The sequence below is a fragment of the Tenrec ecaudatus genome, chromosome 1 (genome assembly GCF_050624435.1).
Source record: "Tenrec ecaudatus isolate mTenEca1 chromosome 1, mTenEca1.hap1, whole genome shotgun sequence".
Lineage (NCBI taxonomy): Eukaryota > Metazoa > Chordata > Mammalia > Afrosoricida > Tenrecidae > Tenrec > Tenrec ecaudatus.
This window is the reverse complement of record NC_134530.1, coordinates 18,485,727-18,499,338: the sequence shown is the minus strand read 5'-3', so window position 1 is coordinate 18,499,338 and position 13,612 is coordinate 18,485,727. Positions and strand designations below refer to the sequence as shown.

The 13,612-nt window shown below is 39.5% G+C and overlaps 1 protein-coding gene and 1 pseudogene across 1 annotated transcript; one reads left to right on the top strand and one right to left on the bottom strand.

Annotated features, from left to right (window-relative positions):
- Positions 1 to 461: 461 nt before the first annotated feature.
- LOC142447856 (olfactory receptor 7A10-like) lies at positions 462 to 1,274 on the bottom strand (annotated as a pseudogene).
- A 10,075-nt stretch (positions 1,275 to 11,349) lies between these two features.
- On the top strand, positions 11,350 to 12,303 carry LOC142447747 (olfactory receptor 7A5-like). Its single transcript, XM_075549054.1, has one exon. It carries the CDS (start codon positions 11,383 to 11,385, stop codon positions 12,301 to 12,303), a length of 921 nt encoding a protein of 306 aa, XP_075405169.1. The 5' UTR covers positions 11,350 to 11,382.
- The last annotated feature ends 1,309 nt before the right edge of the window (positions 12,304 to 13,612 follow it).

Here is a 13,612-nt window from a genome sequence, read left to right as displayed (position 1 = left end):
TTCCGAACACAGAGGGCCCAAAGTTAATAAATAGACTTCTCCTGGCTGGTGAGGTTTGGTGGGTTCAACAGTAACAACGTGGCTTCAAATGTGGTTGAATTCAATGACATTAGGTCAGGCTTCTCACTGGAGCGGAGAGCAAATCCAAGGCTCACAGATCAGAAAAAAAGTCACAGGTATATTCTGTGACTAGCAGTGGAGGATGTTTCATGTTTCAATCTGCTGTCGCCGTAAAAGAATTGCCTTTTGAGGAGAGGCTGTTGATTCAAATAAAATACCTTTGAAAGAAATATACAGGAAACATAGGTATATTATTCATAAAAAGAAAGCAGATAAAATTGGGATTGAAAGCAGATGAGTGAGCTGAGGAAAGTATGATTTAGATCCTCACGATGTTCAGCATTCTTTATCATTAGAAGCTCTCTAACCTGGACGTTGTTCTGCTTTTTAGAGAATAATTGTCAACTGCAAAGTTTCTCTAGGGCCTGCTTTATGTCCTTGTTTCTAAGAGTGTAGATAAAGGGGTTCAGCATGGGGGTGGCTTCAGTGTACATTACTGAGGCGATTGCACTTGACCTGGAATTTTGAGTAGCAGCAGAACTGAGATAAACCCCAAGAGCTGTACCATAAAACAAGGAAACCACGGAGAGGTGGGACCCACAAGTGCAAAAAAGGCTTTGTACTTTCCCCCAGCTGATGAAATTTTCAAAATGGAGGACACAATCTTCGTGTAAGAGAAAAGGATCCCAGTGAGTGGAATAACACCCAGAAGTCCAGCTGCAAAATAAATCACTAAGGTATTGAGGGATGGGTCAGAGCAAGCAAGTTGGACTACCTGGTTAAGTTCACAGAAAAATTGGGAGATTTCCAACTCTGTACAAAATGACAGTGGCAAAATCATTAACCCATGTAACAGAGCATCCAGTACACTCAATAACCAGGAGGCCAGAAGCCTGGGTTCATGATGACCGTGTAGTGCAGTGGGTGACAGATGGTCACAAACCGGTCATAGGCCGTCGTCACTGTCAAAACAAAATGATCTACTTCTACAAGATCCAGGAAAAAAAATACATCTGGGTGATGCAATGCTCATATGTAATGAATCTGTTCTGCATCTGAATGTTCAGCAGTATCTTTGGGACAGTGGTGGAGGGGAAACAGATGTCAGCAAAGGAGAGGTTGGAGAGGAAGAAGTACATGGGTGTGTGGAGGTGGGAGTCTGTGGTGATGGCCAGGATGATGAGCAGGTTCCCAGTGAAGGTGACCAGGTACATGGAGAGGAACAGTCCGAAGAGGAGGGGCTGCAGCTCTGTAGCTTCAGAAAGCCCCAGAAGGATGAATTTTTGAAAATGTGTGTGGTTTCTTGTTTCCATGTAGTTGAAGAAACTATTGGAAAAGAAAAGAGCAATGCAAACTTAGTTATAAGAATTTAACACCAGTTTAACAGATATTCTGTATATTCTATTTTAGCTTGCTACTCTTGCTATGAGTTAAACTCTTAGAAGCTCATAGGGATAGTTTTACTTCATTTTTAGTGTCCCTCTGAGTCAGCTTCAACCCAATGTCAATGGTTTGGGGCTTTGGTTTCTAATACATTAATATAAACACATTTATATTATTATTTACAAAGATGTGTTGCTAACTAAAGTCAGATTGATATGCTGAGCCCCAGATTTATGTATTATGAATGGAAAGCACAGAGAGTTGTGTATGCATGGTGTGAAGGATGCAATCTACATGAAGGTATTAGGAGAGGTGAGCACAGTCCTTCTGGGGACGATCCATTTAACTCAATTGTTGAAAGATGGGGAGTGCTTTTGGTCCAAAGACCAGCATGTGAGAAACTGTGGAAGTTGGGCAAAATCTTCATTCCTGAATAAATATATTTTTTCACTTTACAAAAAAAAGATTGAAACCGTCAATGTATGACGATATTACAAACTGATGTTAAGCAAATAAGAAGAAATAAAAGTTTGTTTTGACTGAGATAATTGGTTATTATTTGTCCGAGGATTCACATGCATGGACTAACCAGTCTCACAAGAAAATGGCCTGTCTTTTTAAAAATTACATGTATAAATAGTAGCAATGATGAGAGAATCCATTTTTAATTTTTCATTTTGAATTACTAAGGGTTTACATTTCAGATCATCAGTTTTGTATTCAACACCTTAATTTATCAAACCTCTGCATCGCTGGTCTTGTCACTTTTCCCTCCCCCAGTTTTTGCTCTTCTTCCTCCTGGAGGATATTGTCTTCTCCTTGACCCAAGTGAGCCTCAGTCTCCCTTACAGCAGCTTGCTTTCCCTTCCCTACGTCTCCTTCCTACCCCTGGTGTGGTAGGTTTCTTGTGCCAGCACGGCACCTGTAAGAAGACATGATGGAGTACAGCCTGTCAATCAGGTCAGTCTGATGACCGGCCTTACAGGCACTATGGAGATAAATCACTCTCAGAAGGATTCTCTCTCTCTCTCTCTCTCTCTCTCTCTCTCTCTCTCTCTCTCTCTCTCTCTCTCTCTCTCTCTCTCTCTGTCTGTCTGTCTCTGTCTCTCCCCTTCCCCTTCCCTTCTTGGTCTTCCTGCTTGCTGGCCACCCTCAGAACTGCAGGTGACCTGCCATGATTCAACCGACCTCAGATCCATGCAACTTTGCATCAACCTTGTGATCTTCCTGTGCTCTGCATCATTGAATGTGACTGCATGAGTCTGAAGAGGGACTTATGAACTACTATGGGACTAATGGATTGAGTTGGACTGGGCCGACGTGTCTCTTTTTTTCTTCTTAAATCATTTTATTGGAGGTTCTTATGGCTCTTATCACAATCCATGCATACACCCATTGTGTCAAGCACATTTGCATGTATATAACCATGATCATTTTCAAAGCATTTCCTTTCTACTTGAGTCCTTAATATCAGCTCGTTATTTCCCCCTACCCTCCCCTCCCTCCATTGTTGGCCCTTGATAATTTATAAATTTATGACCCACCCACCCCCATCTTACACCAACTGCTGTCTCCCTTCACCCACTTTTCTGTTCCCATCCCTTGAGGAAGGGGTCATATGTAGATCACTGAGATCAATTCCCCATTTCTCCCCCCACCCTCCCCTTACCCTCCTGGTATCTCTATTCTCCTCCTGGTATCTATACCCTCCTGGTATATCTGGTTCTGAGGAGTTCATCTGTCGTGGATTCCCTGTGTTACAAACTGAATCTGTAGCAGTGTACATCCTCTGGTCTAGTCAGATTTGTGAAGTAAAATTGAGATCACGATAGTGGGAGGGAGGAATCATTAAAGAACTAGAGGAAAGTTTTGTGTTTCGTAGGTGCTATACTGCACACTGAATGGTTCCTCTTTTCCTTGTGATGCTTCTGTAAGGGAATGTCCAATTGTCTATAGATGGGCTTTGCGTCTCCATTCTCCATGCCCCTGCATTCACATTGATATAATTTTTTGTTCTGGGTGTTTGATGCCTGATACCTGATCCCATCGAAACCACACAATCACACAGGCAGGTGTAATTCTTCCATGTGAACTTTGTTGCTTCTCAGCTAGATGGCCGCTTGTTTATCTTAAAGCCTTTAAGACCCCAGATGGTATATCTTTTGATGGCAGGCACCACTGGTTTTCTTAATCACATTTGCTTTTGCACCCATTTTGTCTTCAGCAATCATGTAGAGAAGGTGAGCATCACAGAATGCCAAATTATCAGAACAAAGTGTTCTTGCATTTAGGGTATACTTGAGTTGAGGTCCAATGTCCATCTGCTACCTTAGTAGATCTATTTCTGTATCATTCTATATAAATATATTTATATATGCACATCCCTGTATTTGAACCTCTATAAATGCCTTTGCCTCCTAGATCTCTCCAATATTTCCTTTTACTTTCCTCTTGTCTCACAATCATATTGAGACTTCATTCAGATTTTAGTTATTCCTCACGATTACATTGCCCTTGTTTAAGCCCCACTAGGCATCCTACACCCTTCGCTCCATTGATTTTAGTTGGCTTGTTATTCCCTTGTCCTTGGGTAGGTTGACATCCCCTTCCTATCTCCCACCTCCCCTCTCCTTTGTCCACACAGAACCATCACTATATGGAAACATCTTTCTGAATAGGGGTGGAGTAGTTAGGTATAGTATAGTATTTAGGTATAGTAGTATATTCATGTTTCTTGTCAATGCTCAACAAAGGGTTCCCTCTGGAGAGGAGGATGTTCATAATGCAGTGTATAATATGACCCATTCTGGGAAGATTGCCATCTGCTCTCCTCACTGACTCATCATTACACAGGGTTCATGAAAAGGGTGGCTATGGTGGTAGATATGAAGGTTGTTTGGACACTGCCACTGATGAGTGCCCAATCTCTCAGCGGCAGAGACCAACACTTAAGCTGAAATGTGAGATCATTCTTCCAGGTTGGTTACATGGAACCATCTCCCTTACGGAAAGGACACAATTTTTTTCTTACTGGAATAATCATTTATGAGCCCTGGTTGTGTAGTGAGTTCCAAGATGGGCTGCTAATTAAAAGGTTAAACCTTTGCAGCCACAAATGGCTCTGAAAGATGAAACTTTACTCATGTAACATGTAACAGTCTCAGAAACCCGCAGAAGCAAAAATAACACCCTTAGTGTTCACCCCATTGCAGTGGGGTTGGATCAGGCATGTCTCCCACAGTATGGAAGAAGAATCTATTCCTGTCCAGGTAGAAATCTAAATTGTGTTATCTTTTCTCTTCATGATTTGTGACCTGTAGATGTGTAGAGATTTTTTTGAGGTGATTTGGTAGTGCCCTCTACCAATACCCAATTGACAGGGATGACTTTCTTTTTATTCAAGGATTATAGTCAATTAATCACAATGAACGATATGGTAAAAATACAGGGATGAGTCTGTGTGGAGTTGTACATGGTCAGAAATATTTCATTAAACTCTGAGGCCTCAGTGAATTGTGTCCAGCTGTGTTCTTTAGCCCTCCAGAGAAGGAAATGCACCCATAGCACAGCCATTGCGGGTTACCCTGCATGCTAGAGACACCAAAATAGAAAGGACAACCTCTTGGGAAGAAGGAGTTCGATGGGATAAAAGTTGAACCTGGAGCTGCAAGTTGTCTCCCCAGGGTCAAAGTGGCACACGTTTGCCTTTTTTCCCCTTAGATCAAGAGAAATAAATTTCTGAAGGTGGATAAGACAAAAGAACACTTCCTTAATGAGGCACATGGGAATTTCTCCGCTAAAGCCACAGGACCGTAAATACTTCAACTCTCCACACTCATGTAATTGACAGTTTCAGGTGGTGAGGAAACTCAGTTTCATCTTCCAGAGCCCTCACGAGTACTTACATCCTCATGCCCTTTCTGCAGACACCACTTCTCACTTTAACAGCAGCACGAGGAAGACGCAGCGCTGTTGGACAGAGACTCTTCCACGAAAACATCTGGATGACCTGCAGCAGCCTCACAGGTGCTGGGACGGGGGGTGAGTGAGGGACCTCACTATATAAAGTGGACTAACCTATAAATCAATTTTAATGATATAATATCCTGATAAGTTAAAGCCCCGGTTCTAGAGGATGATTCTAGATACACTAAATGTATTCTTTCTCTATTCTTTCTTCTTGGTGTTGGCTCACTCATCCAACTTCTTTATTTTTTAAAACTTTTAAAAAGAGTTTTATTAGCACTTCATCCACATGCTACAAAATGCAGAAATTCAATCAAAGCGAGGAGAGCTGTCAAAGTGTCACCATATTCAATTCTAGAATGTTTTCTCCTTCCCTGTAGTCATTGTTATAACTGTAGTTTTCTTTCTAATTGTGGCAAAAATATGCACAACAGAACATTCTCCAAGTCCAAAAGTACTTGTAAAGTTCAGTGTCGTTGATTATACTCCTCACGTTGCACAGCCACCTTCTTTCTCTCAACAGCGTTTACCCAGTTTCACCACATCTCTTTCTCCCACGTTGTTAGATGTATCTATGCAACCTCACTCAGCCATTGCGCTCATCCACCAGCTCAGGAAAGATTTATTTCACACCAAATTATGCTCTGCGTCAAAAAAATTAGCAAACATTGCTCCTTTTTTCAGTCATCATGTAGTTTTCATAGGGTAACAGTCATGTAAAAAATGAATCCCATATCTTAAAATGGTTCAAAAATCTTGGTGAAGTGGATCATATCACTACCTTTCTGGGGGATTTAGTGAAGAATTCACAAGGGAGCTCTTAATCATATTGATCTTTGAGGAGGTGGCAACAGAGCAGCAATATTGGGATTATTATTAGTGCTGTCATTTATTTTTAGGGAATGACATGATCTAGTTCACATGTGATGATGACTGAAGGCCAGGAATAAAAAGTGGTGGATGAGTGTGGCCAAGTGGGCAGCAGGGAGATAACGAATAGCTGTATTCTTACCACAGGATTGACATTCTGAAAGTTGTGGGGAGTCGGTACGGAGACTGTGGCAGAGGATGTGTGCAGTCAGGCTCGCCCTGTGGAGGAGCGTCCTGGTCAATGTAAGCAACCCAGTCTTGCTGCTGTCAAATCCACGCAGAGAGAAAAGGTGGAAATACCACAGGAGAACTGAGGGATGTGTAATGTGTGACCGGTTGTAATATAATTCACCCTGAAATCCACTGAGTAGTGGGAGGCATGCTCGTCATTTTAAATTAGTTGTTTCGTTTAATTTCTTATCTCCTTTCTGAAACTGTCATCACGAGTGTAATTTAAGGGATGCGGAAGATGAGAGTTGCCACAGTGACTCTGCTTGTCCAATGCGTGTAATGGCGTCTGGGTGAAGCTTGTTTCCAAGGGGTTTTCATTTAACTCCTGTCTCTTATTTGACTGAATTCTATTTTGTGAACACTTTTATAATTACAGAACACACACAACTACAGTAAGGTAGTTCTCTTTAGCCTCATCTGTAGTTCCCTGTTATTAATATCTTCCATGAAGAGTCCAACATTGCATATATTAGTCACGATCTGCTTAGACTCCTCTGGCTGATAAGCACTTCTTGATTTGAGGATCATGTTAGTGTTGAGGCAAACTGGTCAAACATTTCAGAGACTGTCCTTCAGATGCTTTGCCTAATGCTTGTCACATGCTTCAGTTTATTATGAGTTGTTTTTATTTTTATGAACCAGGAATTATATGTCTATTCATCTATTTTTATAGCAATAGCTATAAATTAACTTGTTTTTTTATTGTAATTGTGTTAGACCTACAGATCAAGCTGAGAAGAATTTATACCTTGACAATACTTATGGTCCTTTCAATTCATGAACAAGGAATATCAATTTATTGAATTCTTCTTTTATAATTATATTTTAAGTACTCTGCTAGACTTTTGGTAGACTAACTCCTATGTATTATTATTATTGATGTGCTCTCTTTGGTTGTTGATATGTAGAAACCAATTCACTGCTGTATATTTTTATGGTTGTTTCTTTGGGGTTTCTCTGTAGACAATTATTACTTCTGTGAACAAAGATTGCTTTATTTCTACCTTCCCACTCTGTAAACCATCTTATTTTTAATTTTTTGCTATTGTGCTTGTGAGGACACCCAGAGCAATATAAAGTGATCATCCTCAAGTGTGTCTTGAGCTAAAGGGAAAATTGTTTAAATTTCAAACATTGAGCCTAATCCCTATTTGCAAGTTTTAATAGATGTCCTTTATGAATGTAAGGATGTTTGTGGAAAGAATAAAAGTGCAAATAATTATTTTAATCTTCACCAAATGCTTATTTTCATTCAGATGATATGATATGATTATTTTTTATGTAGCTGATATAAGACATTACATAACCGTATTTTCAAATCTTGAAACAGTACCAGTGTTTAATTCCTGAAACAACTTCTACTAGTTGCACTGTACAATATTTTCATATGGTATTTGATTTGATTTGCTAGTATTTTTTCTCAGTATATTTCCATTTATGTTCATGAGTGATATTGATCTGCAGCTTTGCTACAATTTCTATATTTGTTTTTTATATAAGATTAATGCTAATTTCACAGAATTAATTAGGAAATATTCCCTATGCTTATTTTCTATAAGAGATTGTACAGGATTAATGTCATTACTCTCTTAGAAGTTGATAGAATCCATTAGTATTTCTCAAATATGCTTAACAATGATTGTCCTTATACCAAAAATGTCTCCCAAACACACTGAATTTTGAGAACAATGTAGTTGAAATCATTCTTTGAATTTTCTTCTATTTTTTCCTATAGCTATTTCCATAATTTACTGATTTTTGAATAGTATCTTTATACTATGAGTACAGGAATCCTTTTATGTCTTAAAGTTTGGAATATTTATCTAGTTATATTACTGTTCTGGGTGCTGTGGGATTTAGAAGTAGGGGTTCTGTGTTAGAAGGGGTTCTGTGTTAGAAGTGAGGCTGCTGTGTTCTTTACTGTTTTTCTTTCATATCTTTTAATAATCTCCTGTCTTCTCTTTTCGTCTACGCCATTTTTTCAGTAGAATAGCTTTCTTTCTTTCTCTATTACATGGCAGAGTATCAATACAAAGAACTCCGCGACAGGGCGCCGTGGTCCTTGATATACCCACAATCATGACTATCCCATTGGAATCCATGAATTAGGAAATTCAGTATTCAGAGGAGGGAAAAATGAATTGGATTATTTGTAGAGTGTGTTTCCCTGGTGGATCAGCTCAGCCTCGGGGCATAATACAACATTATGGTTGAAAGTGGAGGGGGTAGGAGAAGATATGACTGAATGAGACAACAATTGATCAAATAGCTTACATAAACATCTTAAGTTGTCTGCTATAATTAGAACATGCAAATGTTATGCCAAACAGGAGAGAGCATCCATTTTATGTAAAGCTGAATTATTTATCGTTTAGTTTTCTTTTATTAGTATATACAAACAACATAATGTGGTTAGTTGGTATCAAGTTAGTTCCAGGTCGTGGCAGACACATGAATGCAGAGCAGAACCGCTCTCTAAGGTTTCAGGGTTGGGAGTTATAGGAAGCTAGTGAGTAGACTTTTCTCTGAGGCTTCTTTGATGTGGCTGCAACTGACAACCTTTCTGGTACCAATCAAGTGCTTCACCATTTGTCCCACCAGGCTCAGAATAATATAATAATGAAATACCAAGTAATCTTAATTCAGTAACATCCACTGTGATGTGATACAATATTACATCTACGAATACTCATTGAACTCTGAGACCCATGTCATGGTGTCTTCCGTGGCATCATGATCATCAGACCCTTATTTTTTTCTACCCCTAACTGTAACTCAATCCTGCTTCCTGTTTCACTCATTCATAATGTCCTCCTTGTTATTGTCAGAGCATGTGAACAATATTCTTGTACCAAGGACTTTGAACTACTTCTGTCCTTGTCTAAAATGTTTTGACACTTTTTGTTTGGCTAGCATCCTAAATACCTTCTGACTTTCTATTGAAAGCCTCCTTATTGAAGATGACTGTGCAACGAAGCGGAGCCCTGGTGCAGTAGGGGCCATGTGTTGGCCTGATATCTGCATGGTCGGCAGCTGGAAACCGCCAGCAGCTCCGTGGGAGTAAGACAGGGCTTCCCATTCCCTTACATAGTTTCAGTTTCAGGAACTGGCAGGAGGGTCGCTATGAGTCAGCATTGATTCAAGGCAGTGGGTTTTGTTCTGTAAGGAAGCATTTCCACTCCAAGGTAGAACTTTTTGCTGTTGTTGTGACTCCTAGCTACAGGAATACAACAATAGGAAAGTCCACCCAATCCTGCTCCATGGTCACAATTGTTATGTTCGAGGACATAGTTTTGCAGCCACTGTGTCCATCCATCTCATTGAGGGTCTTCAACTTTTGTTGCTACTGCTCTACTTTACTTTATTTCATCAGGTAATAATTATAAATAATTTACTTATTACTAATAATCTACTGGCACCCTGGTGGTACAATGTGTACTCTTTGGGCGCTGCTAAGTGCAAGGTCAGCAGGTCAAAGCTACCACTCTCTTTTCAGGAGAAAGGCTGGGTTTATGACTTGTGTAGAGTTATAGTCTTGGAAATCCACAAGGGCAGTTCTACCTTGTCTCACAGGGTTGATATGAGTTGGCATCACATTGATATGAGAGTGAGAGTAAGCAATTCACACTCCACCTTCAATACATATATGTCCTAGAAGAACATTTGAGAGTGGAGATATATAATTTTTTATGAATTAGATGAAGGTTTATAGAACAGACCATAGTTATGCATTCAGCAATTCTTAAACATTCTGATAGAACTCATCTCTTGCAATCCCCCTTGGTCCCTATATTTCCTGTGTCCATTTCCTCTTTCCTATCCCTCTGAACTTTGCTCTTGAGGATATTCTGCCCCTTTGATCTTAAATGTTTAATTATTGTAGCCGGATGTGCATTCAATTCTAGACTGGAAGGATAAGGATTATATAGTCTTTAGGTTTCCGACAATCTCTCTTGGCCTGTGAGCCTGGTGTCTTGTATGATTTTGAGGTTTGTTCCGCAAAGTCTGCCTACCCCAACACATTCTATACAAGAGCTTGTTCAGAGCAGATGATATCTGTAGAGCAGCACCATCTAGTTCTTCAGATCCAGAGTTGTGGAGAGTGATGTTGGCTGGCTCCATCAGTCTCTTTGACTCATTTATTTCATGTGTATTTCAATTTACACCTTTCTTGTTTCTTCTCGATGAGGAGAGGTCAGTAGGTTTCAACTCAGCTGACTTCTCATTAGCCTTGAAATTACTACTGCAGTTACTACTCATCAAATAAGGGCAATGGTTTAAAATTTTTACTGCAGTTTTCAGGACTTCCAGAATTTTTGGCACTCAGAACAAGGGCTCAAGTAGAAAAGAAATGTTTTGAGCATGATGAAGGCAACAAATGTAGAAATGTCCTTGACACACAATGAATTTATGTATGGATTGTGGTAAGAGTTGTATTAGCTCCCTTTAAAATTATTTTTTAAAATGATAATGATGATTGCAACCTTTGTACAAATGTACTTGACTCAATAGATGGATGTATGCATTGTGATAAGAGGTGTATGAGCCCCCCAAAAAGGATTAAAAAAAGAGAATACTTGGCAAACAATAATTAGTCAAAGACGTTTGTTGATTGAAGAAAAAACAAAGTTTCATGGAAATTGTAGGATTTACATTTCATTTTCAAAAAGATGTGATTTCAAGAAAGGGATGCGAGTCAGGTGTGTTATCACAAGGTTAAGCATTCAGGACTTGTGACATTCTCAACTTAATATTATATTGGAATTAATTACATGCTAAAATGGAATATACAGCATATCTGTTACAACGGTGTTAAAGTCTTATATTTAAGTTTCCATTGCTCTTTTCTTTTCCAATAGTTTCTTCAACTACATGGAACCAAGAAATCACACACATTTTCAACATTTCATCCTGTTGGGGCTCTCAGAAGAGGCAGAGCTGCAGCCCCTCCTCTTCGGACTCTTCCTGTCTATGTACTTGGTCACCTTCACTGGGAACCTGCTCATCATCCTGGCCATCATCAAGGACAACCACCTCCACACACCCATGTACTTCTTCCTCTCCAACCTCTCCTTTTCTGACATCTGTTTCACCACCACCACTGTCCCAAAGATGCTGCTGAATATCCAGTTGCAGAACAGAGTTATTTCTTATGAACATTGCATCACTCAGATGTATTTTTTCCTCCTTTTTGCAGGATTGGATCATTTTCTCTTGACAGTGATGGCTTATGACCGGTTTGTGGCCATCTGTCACCCACTGCACTACATGGTCATCATGAATCCAAGGTTCTGTGGATTTCTGCTTCTGGTCTCCTGGTTATTGGGTGTACTGGATGCTCTATTACATGGGTTAATGGTTTTGCGTTTGTCATTTTGTACAGAGTTGGAAATCTCCCATTTTTTTTGTGAACTTAACCAGGTAGTCCAACTTGCTTGCTCTGACACATTCCTCAATACCTTAGTGATTTATTTTGTAGCTGCGCTTCTGGGTGTTATTCCATTCAGTGGAATCCTTTTCTCTTACACAAAGATTGTGTCCTCCATTTTGAAAATTTCATCAGCTGGAGGCAAGTATAAAGCCTTTTCCACTTGTGGGTCCCACCTATCTGTGGTTTCCTTGTTTTATGGTACAGCTCTTGGGGTTTATCTCAGTTCTGCTGCTACTCAAAATTCCAAGTCCAGTGCAATAGCCTCAGTGATGTACACTGTAGCCACACCCATGATGAACCCCTTTATCTACACTCTTAGAAACAAGGACATAAAGCAGGCCCTATGGAAACTTTGCATTTGAAAATTATTCTCTACAAAGCAGAACAATCTCTAGATTAGGGAGCTATGCAAAAGAAAAAGAGCTGAAAATTGTGAAGATCTAAATCATCCTTTCCTCAGTGCACACATCTGCTTTATAATCCAAATTTTATCTACAAAAATACACCCATGTTTCTTGTATATTTCTTTTAATGGTGTTTATTTGTATCAAAATACTCTGCTCAGCAGATAATTCTTTTAGGGCAACTGAAGATTAAAACATCCTAAAGTGGTAGTCGCAGAATATACCTGTCTATAATTATCCCATGGGAACAGTATTATTATTGTTCTCAAACCTGAAAGTGTTGAGATATAAATTTTTAAATTCCTATTCTGGAAACGTTTCTTGTGATCCATTCTCCTATGAAATATTTGATCCTTTGATTATTTTCTTTAAAGTGAAGTCATGTTGAGAATTTTGATTAGGAACTTTATAAGCATGTTTTTAGAGTTGGTTTGTGTCATTGAATGCTCATTATTCTCAGTGAGTTGGCAGGTAAGGCCTGGTCATCCCTCATGATGTTCTGTAACATAATGTCATCAATGCCAGTGTGAGGGCTGGTATTAACAGACAATTAGCCATGTGAAGATGAGTGTGGATCGCAACCTCTTCACTCAGGTCATGGCCCTGATCCAGTTGCAAGGACATTTCTTTGGCTATGTAGCCCAATTCTCATACAAGTGGATGCTTTGAGATAATGTGTTTTCATCTTGATCGGCCTTGTTATTGCATCTGTTTTGTTGATTTCTTATTCTTTGAACTTGAACCAAAGGCCTGCCATATTGCCTGCCAATACTGAGAGCTATAGGCAACCTGTTCTCTGACCTGTGAGCCTTGTATTGCTCTCATCTCCAGTGAGAAGCCTGATCTAATGCCATTGATTTCATCCACATTTGAAGCCATGTTGCTACTGTTAATCCTATAAAGTTACATTGGTCAGGAGAATTCTATTGCTTAACATGGGACACTCTGTGTTTGGAACCAGACTGAACTTATCCACTTCTGCTGTGTGAGCTCTTTCTTTGATATAAATGTTTCTGTTTATTAAATTTGTGATTATCATGATTTTTGCTTCTCTAGAGAATGAAGTCTAACACCATTGTTCTGGACGTGGTTGTAGAGAAATAAAATCATATGGATGAATTTTCAAAATTTGTTATAAAATCTGCCTAGTTCTTCTAGGGTTACTCTCTCTGCCTTCATCAACCTGCCACTTTTGTTAGTAATGAGAGCGCTGTCAACTCATGTGAAGTGACAATGCTATTATGTAAAATATGACCACCAACATATT